This window comes from Parasteatoda tepidariorum, chromosome 6 (genome assembly GCF_982258835.1).
Source record: "Parasteatoda tepidariorum strain Cologne lab strain chromosome 6, Ptep-v5.0, whole genome shotgun sequence".
In the NCBI taxonomy this organism is placed as follows: domain Eukaryota; kingdom Metazoa; phylum Arthropoda; class Arachnida; order Araneae; family Theridiidae; genus Parasteatoda; species Parasteatoda tepidariorum.
Window position 1 is genome coordinate 74,963,314 of NC_141760.1, and position 8,717 is coordinate 74,972,030.

Genomic DNA, 8,717 nt, shown 5'->3' on the forward strand with positions numbered 1-8,717 from the left:
CTTAAATTTTAAGGGATTGTGACAAAATTCTGTAATGCTTGTTGAGCTTTATAGAACTTTTCCTTTGGCATAATTAGCCCCAAGGACATGTCATTCTTGCAAAGAGTAATTATCATTGATAAGAGCTTCAAAGTATATAATACCCCGAATGATTTCTTATAGTTTGTATGTTGCATGAAAAGAATTGTGTGTGTGTGGGGGGGGGGGGAGGTTATGACTTGACACGAGTGACAATCAGTTATGATTCCCTGTCCAGGTTTGACCAATGGGAGGTATCTATCTATTGTTGCAGCAAAAGTACATAACTGTTACTTTAAAATTGTAGTATTCATTTCGGTGCTGTACGTTGAGTTAGTGATTTACTTCTTTGAGTTAGTGATTTGCAGAAAAGTGTAGTTACTTTACTTGGTGTAAAATTGGTGTAGTGAATTTTTTAAGATTTTGATTGAAGATTTTGTGGAAAACTCATTAACGCAGGATCATTAACGATGTCTTTGCTCAAGGATATTAAGTAAGTTTTTCGTTATTTTTTACTGGTTTATTTATTGATTAATTAAGGCTTCATTAATTATTGATTAGTTTACTTATTGATTAAATAAGGCGTTCCAATTAGAAAAAAAAATGTTTCTTATGGTTCATCTGTGTCTGAATAAGTTTTAGTATTTGAAATTTTTTAGTATTTGAAATTGTTGAATATATTTGAAAATAAACTAGGAAAGTAAATATTACTTAATGTAATTTTAATTTAATAGAAGATTTATTGATTTAATAATTTGTTTTTGAACTCCTCCAAAAGTTTTTCTAAATTTAATTGAGTTTATGGATGAAATGGTTTTTGGTATTTAAAGTATTTTATTTGTTTTATAAATTATTTTAATTTGTGATATCAGGAATTAATTGATTCTGCATTGAAATGTCAGAAATTACATTTAATATCTGATTTCTCCCACTCTTCCAATTAATACTAATTTGTTTTTGTTCTCCTGAAAGTGGTTTTTAGTTAAACTTAATTAAGTTTATTGATGATGTGGAATTCATTATTTAAAATATTTTTTAATGAATTTTATTCTGTGGTCTCAGGAATCAGTTGATTCTGCAACGAAGCCCCACTCTCTAAATATCTCAGTTTTTCCTTGCTGTCTTTTTTAATACCTTTTCTTGCGAAGTAAATGCGATATAATGTAATTTTGATTAAATAATATAAGATTTAGTTGATTAAATTATTTATGTTTGACCTAACAAACAGTTTTTAAAGAAATTTTATTTATCTAAGATGATTGCTGAAATAGATTTTATTATTTAAAGTACTTATTAATTTATTTTATAGAATATTTCATTCTGAGGTATCAGGAATCAGTTTATCCTGTATTGGAGAGACAGGAATTACTCTAAATGTCTCAGTTCTTTCTCTCTCCTTTTTAATACTTTTTTTAGCAAAATAAATGTGGCATAATGCAATTTAATTTTAATGTAAGGACTTTTTGATTTTTAGCTAATGTAATTTAAACTTAATGTCAGATTTATTTGATGAAATCACTCGTCATTAAGGCTCCCCGAAGAATTTTTCATTTAAAATTTCATAATTAAAATGATTATGAATGACAATTGTTTTGTATAGAGAGCATTAATTCATTAAGAAGTTTTTTATACTGCAATTTCTGTATTCTTTTGCACTTAGGTTATTTAAATGAAAATTGTCTGTCAGAGAAGGAATTACCTATTCAAATTTAGATTTTCCTATTTTGTTTCTCCTAATGAAGGGAATGAAATATATTGCATCTATTGATATAGATTAGAGGAAAATTTAGGAAATAGAGGAAGTGATTTTTAATATTTTGGAGGAGTAAAATAGTGCATGATTTTTTTTTCTTTAATATGAATTTTGATAAAAAATTTAAGACGATGGTTTGTTAATGATTTATTTTTCCCCCCGGCTATAATTGTATAAAATAACATAATTTTGTCACAGTCAATAGTAGGCACTCCTGTAGTTGCTGCAATGCGCGCATTGACTACTTTATTTTGGTTTGGTACCTAATTCGGGAAAATGGTTCAAAGTTACTAACTTCAGAATTAATTTTGCTACTTAAAAAATGTGGTGATGTTAAAATTTTGTCAAATATCTTTTTAGGAATAAAATTTCTTCATTTTACTTGCGAAAATGGATGTAAGAAAAAGTGGTTACATTGCGTTCAAAAAATATAGTTTCTTTTCTTTAGAAAATTAATGGGTTAAAAGCTTATAAAAATGAATCTTTTTTTACAAATTTATCTTTTTTAAGAAAAATAGTAATTTTTAATCAGTGACATTAAGATTTAGAAGGGGATTTAAGCCCTTTGATCATTTATTTAGCTGCTTATGAGTAGAAATTTTTGATCCAATTACGTCAGAAAATATTAACTTACGTCAAATTTAATTAGATTTTTTTGTAATTGATAATGAAAAATTAACTAATATAATATGTGATTTTAATTTTAAAAAAAAAAATTTCAATCTTAGTTATTTTCCAAAATTCAGTTATAATGTAAAGAAATTTTAAAGAAAATATGCTGGTGTAAAAGAGAGGTAAAATATATACAGATATAACCGCTAATTTACTGATATATCACGTACTGCAAGAATAGCCGTATGTATGTCATTGGGCTGTTGAATACTGTAGTAAGGGAAAAGGTTCTCATCTTCACGGATGGGTTTTACTGATTTTGTGACGATATTATCGTTTGTCGATATTACTTTTGCGCTTATACTTTTTGATATTCATCGTGTGTTGATATTTATCAATATTTAGCTTATGTTAAGATTTTTCGTATGTACTAAATATCATTAGGATATATTTTAAATATCGTTTTCGCTATAAATTAAAATTATCGATGTTTCACGATATATTGATTCACGAACTATTAGCTCCGAATTTGGCTGTAAATAATAAGTGAGTCCTAAGTTAAAAGATTTATCGTATACTGTAAAGATTAACTTCCCAGAACAAAAAACTGTTTAAAAAACTGTTCCTGTTTTCAACTGTTATCCGCTCACTGTAAAAACGTCCTGTTATTTTTGCATACATTCTCTGTATATTTGCAAAGCAGTTTTTCGCACTTTATAATCACTCTTTCTTTTTCAAATCATTTTACGATTAAGTATAGAAAGTAGTAGAGAAGTATCGAAAAATACTTGCTCTCATTTTTCAGGAAATATTTAAAGATATTAACATCGTATAAATAAAACTACGATCCAATTTTATTTTCAAATCCATACTTTAGCAATGTATTTCTTTAATATAAAATTTTTTTGGCTCATTAAGTTACCATGCATTTTTATTCTGGTAGGCCTCTATAATTTAAACATTTTTACACTTATATATTTTTTCAAAAACTTTTTTAAGACAAAAAGAGTATAAGATTTTCTTCATATTGAGATGCCTAATGCTCCGGTAGCATAGAGGACCATTTGAGATGACCCAGGTTCGAATCTCAGCGTCACGGAGAATGGTCTTACGAATGCTGCTCCTGGCATGCACTGACCAGAATGAAGGAATACATTTTTCGTAGAAGTTTTTATTGAAATAACAGAATTTTCAGAAATAACAGTAGGGGAGAGTGGGGTCAATTGTAACAGGGTACGATTGTAACAGAGCAAAAATTTCGAGTGTCGGGTTCTAGATTTGGTTCCTAGGTGGCGCACAAGGTGTATTTAATAAATCTACATGTACACCCCTGATGGCAACCATTTTTATGTACTTTTGAAAGAGTTAGATCGCAAAAGATATTTTCACGCCACGCAAGTACTTTTTTTGGTATTAGAATATTATATTGTAACAAAGTAATTTTGTTTAAACAAATAAAAATTAGTAACCGAATATGTAAGTGGACACCTTAATTAACATTTCAATAAAAAAAATATTAGTTTTGCTAATTAACTAGCATTGTTTTTAACAAATGAAGCTGAAATGGCGTCTTGGGGACAATTGTAACAATAAGTAAAGGGACGAATGTAACAGCTGAAAATAAATAATTTTATGTTAACAAACCATTACTTAAGTCTTTAAGAACCACCAATAGTTTCCTATATCATTTATATTATGTTGCATGCGCATTATTTTATTTGTCACCTTTCACAGCATAAATTAAAATTTTTAACCCCTTAAAGTTAAAAGCTTAACCCTTTAGGTCTCTGCTCACTATTATTTTTACTCCTAAAATATAACTACTATTTTGATCAATAAAGAAATATATCACAACTATGATACTATGTATAATTAACTATGTTTTAGTTGAATTTATGAACTGTTACAATTGACCCCGTAAGTGGGGACAATTGTAACAAGTGCTCGACTGTCAAAAATTGTTAATAACTAATATAATAACATTTAAAATCAGGTATTTATTTTTTTTTCTAGTAGAGGATAGTCTACTTTACTCGTCTGTCAATTAATACTAATAATATATTGGATTTTTTGTTAGTTAAAAATAGTTAAGTAAAAAATGTTACAATTGACCCCACTCTCCCCTACTTATCTGGTAAAAAAACAAGCACCCGTTTTTTTGAAGGAAAAAAAAACAGTATTTTTACGAGAGATAAACAGTCTTATGCTGATACTTGAGCTGACAGTGCTTTTCTGCAAATTCAAAAAAAAATTTTCAACATTTTTTTTATAGTTAAAACTGTTCCAGATAAAGTATTTAAGAAAATGAATATAGAAAGTACAATAAAATCTTTTTCACAAGATTATATCCTTTTTTTGATAGATAAGTTTAGTACTAACCATCCCTCTTTGTTAAAATGTTGGTTTTATCTTTATTAAACATTAATAATATTGGCTAGGTATTTTGCTTGTATTTTTACTTCTTTTTCAGTAATTTTATTTTTATTTGCGTCGATTAATTGCCTTTCCATCATTTTACCACTTTCTTGGTTTTTTTTTTCGATTTTAGGCCATTAATAGCCAAATCACCATGTCACACTAAAATTATACTGAAATTACAGGGCTAATACTAAAATAAAAAAAAAGGTTTTAAGGAGCTGTTTTCCTTCATTTGAAAAATATCGTCTATTTTCAGGACGCAAGATGTTTTTAAACTTCCAAAACCCATAATTATGCGACATATGATCTTAAGAAGTTACAGGGGGTGAACAGAATAATGGAAACACTTTTATACTTATAATTTTTTTTTCATGTTCCTCAAAAAGTTATCTTATTCGTTGATACGGATAATCAAATTATCTTATCACTTTAGAAGTGTTTAGATCCTATAATTTCTCCTACATGTAAATGAAGTTCAAAGGATTGAGGGACAGACAATATATTATAAACCGAAAATAATGTTTTTAATCATTCTGTGCCAAAAAATATAGCAATAGTTTTGCAATTTGTGACAGTTATTTTGGTTTACTATAATTACCCAAAATTTCGTAAGCATGACTCAAATATGTATGGAGATATGGTCATTTTTATTAAAAATTGCTCCATGACTTTAAAATTGTTAAGTAAAATTGGGGGAGACTCCTGATCATTTTGGGCTTCATTTTAAAAAGTACAGAAACTGCTTGGAACTTTTAAACTTTGGAACTTAGAAAACTGCTTGGAACTTTTTACGTTTTTAGGATATTCAAGTAAGATTTTTGATTAGTTGCCAAATAAGATTCACTACAAAATTGTGAAAAAAGAATGTAAAATTTTCCTCGCTCATGTGAAGTACAAAAGAAAAACAACTTTAATTACTCATATCTTGTGCAGTTTTAAGCGAATTTTTCTCAAATTTTAAAGCAAGCATTTTGTAATTAATTTTAATTTTCTCTAAATATTTTGATTAATTTTATTGAAGTTATAGGAAAACAGCGTAAGGCAAAAAAACAAATTTTTATAATAACTATATATCTGTAAACAGGATTACTAAATTTTGTGCAACCATTGTATATAAGAACTAAAATATTTCAATAAATACAAATCTATTATTACATTGTTTGGTATAGAGTGTTCAAAAGCAATTTTTCCCGTTTGTTTTCACCATTGTCAGTCCCTCAAACCTAAAAGAAGCTTTAAAGTTTATTGATATGTATGAGAAATCATATGATTTACATACTTCTAAAGTTATAAAATAATTCGTTAAGTATTTTCGAAGAAATTTTAAAAAAATGTTGTGGTATAAAAGTATTTCCATTATTTTGTCTACACCCTGTATTATTACAGATGTATTATAGATATTACAAATTTCATTAAATTTACTTCATGCAAAGTAATTAGTAAATGAATTAATGGATTAATTTTTTTCACCAGGACCATAATATAGAGCTGTGAAAGATAAAACCTAGAAAATAATATCTCAATTTAGTTTATGTTGGAAAAATATTTATGACTCATAGTTGAATTTTTTAAATTGTTTTTAAAAATCCGAAATTTCTCACTAATGAGTTTAAAAGATTTATATCCATTTAACTATGCTTATAAACAGCAAATACTCCATATTCTGAACACTGTAAGAGAATTCGGATCAAATTACGGTATAAAGTACCGCCACTCATGGTGTCGTTACTTTTTACCATAAAATCCACTCTTACTGGAGCATGTTACGGAGCAAGAAATTTGATATATCGTAATTTTTGCAGTAATAATTATCGTAAAATCACTTTAATTAAATGAATATTACTGTAAGATTTTTAAGTATCTTATTTTATGGTAAATCTGGATTGCACTGCTGATGCACGCACAGACGATGTACTTTATATCGTAATTTAATTAAAAAAATTTCACAGTGTAACAACCATTGTGTGCTTTATTTCTATGAACTATCATGTGCTGAATTGTTTCTGTGAATGCTTTCACTTTCATACTTGCAATATGGGCGAATAGTTTTTGGAGTCATCAGATGTAAAGTTATATCAGGTTATAAGGGAAACAAGATACCACTTAAGCTGTTTAAGCTTAAGTTTTTTGATCTAAAAGTCTTACTTTAAAATTCCCATAATTAAAGTAAAATTTTTAGGAAAAGAATGCTTAAAATTAATTTATGTCGTTAATTTTTTCGAGTCATGCAGTTTTTGAACCACTCCATGTATGTGATTTTTTCTCTAATATGTTCAAGAAAAGTGTCATGTAGAATTAACTAAGCAGACACTGGAAATGCTGTGTACATTGTAAAAAATTCTGAAATAAATTATGGTAAAAATTACTGGCACCCTAAGTGCATCATCTTCAAAGTCCATTTTACTGTAAAATCCATTGTTACTGCAAAATTATATGTTTTTATTGTTTCTAATGCCACCTGCCAAATACCAGCAAATGTGTTATGTGAAACCAACCAAGGCATATGGTGCATTTTCCTGCTTTCAGTGGCGCCATCTATTTCAAAGAACACGACTTCAGCCCCACACTTCCGTCTCAGCCCATGCTAAAGGATGAACCAATTCATACATCCACAGATCGTAATTTTGACCTAAATCAGAAAGCGATTAGTTAGAGTTCAGAGTAACTGATTTGTTCTGGGAACTTGGAGGTTTTAGTGATCTGACAGTGCCATTTACTATACACGGGGAGTCTTCGCTAGTCTGGGATAGAGCTCACTGCTTCTCGGACATGGTTCCAACGCCCTACCAAACCAACAGACTATTTCGCCTCTAATAAAATTCTATGCATTAGTTTTTGAAATCACTTTAATTTAACAAAATTATTTATTTAATTACGGTTATTTAGTGATTTTACAGTAAATATTATTGCAAAATTTGCAGTATATAAATATTGTCCCGAAAAATTTTACTGTGAGACGCACCAGCACACTGACTGCCAGTACTTTTTTCCGTCATTAGTTTTGAAACTTTTTACGGCGTAATTTAATATTACCATTGCTGATACATTGCTTTTTTTATGAAGTGTTTTGATTTAATTGTTTATATTTTTTTTCAGAATCTCTGCACCTGTTAGACCCTTTCAACAGATGAAGAGAAAAGCGGTTGAAGATATTGCTACTAAAAACAGCAAGAGTATGAAAAGAGATCCTGAAACAGAGAAACTTCAGCAAACTCCCAGGTGCCGATTTTTTCCGAAGTGCCGCATGGGTCAAAAGTGCCACTTCCAGCATCCAACCTGCAAGTATAATGCCGCCTGCAGAAATCTGAAGTGCATTTACCGACACATTGGTCCCAGAAAAATAGAGCTCTTCGAGAACAAGGAGAACGAGCAACCCAACAGTTTCCGATTGCTGCTCGAAAAGTTAGAAAAGCAAAAGCCTAATCCATACAAATGGGTAAAACCTAAAGATATTGGTGCAAAAAAAGATGTACCATAGAAGCAGAAAATTGGGGGGTTAAATAGGTGTTTTAAAGAACGCGATTTTAATTAACAAATCAAATCCCGTACCCATGTTTGCACGCGATGATAGAAGAGTACTCGGTCTCTGCAATAAATGAGGGAAATATTATTTGAGTAATGTTGTATGAATTAGATTGAAGAATATATAAACGCAGATGTGTATAGTAAGTTAGTTTCTTTTTTAAAGATTTCAATAAATTTTTTAATTCTTTTTTTTTGTACTGTGGTTATTTAAAAATTTATTTTGCTTCTGATTTAGTGCTTTATTTAAATTTTCCAATTGCAAAATTTGATACTGCACTATTTATTCATTTATCGAGAAAAGAGTTTATTAGCTAATCTTTCCTAGCGCGAGATTAACAATCTTGCCACATTTAAACACACAGATTATTCAGTCTAATGAATTTTTGCTTAG

The 8,717-nt window shown here is 28.9% G+C and overlaps 1 protein-coding gene across 1 annotated transcript; it reads left to right on the plus strand.

Moving 5' to 3' along the window:
- The first annotated feature begins 295 nt into the window (after nt 1-295).
- Nucleotides 296-8,476, plus strand: LOC147808135 (uncharacterized). The gene is made up of 2 exons (XM_087166637.1): nt 296-511; nt 7,898-8,476. Exons 1-2 carry the CDS (start codon nt 489-491, stop codon nt 8,277-8,279), a joined length of 405 nt encoding a protein of 134 aa, XP_087022763.1. The 5' UTR covers nt 296-488; the 3' UTR covers nt 8,280-8,476.
- The last annotated feature ends 241 nt before the right edge of the window (nt 8,477-8,717 follow it).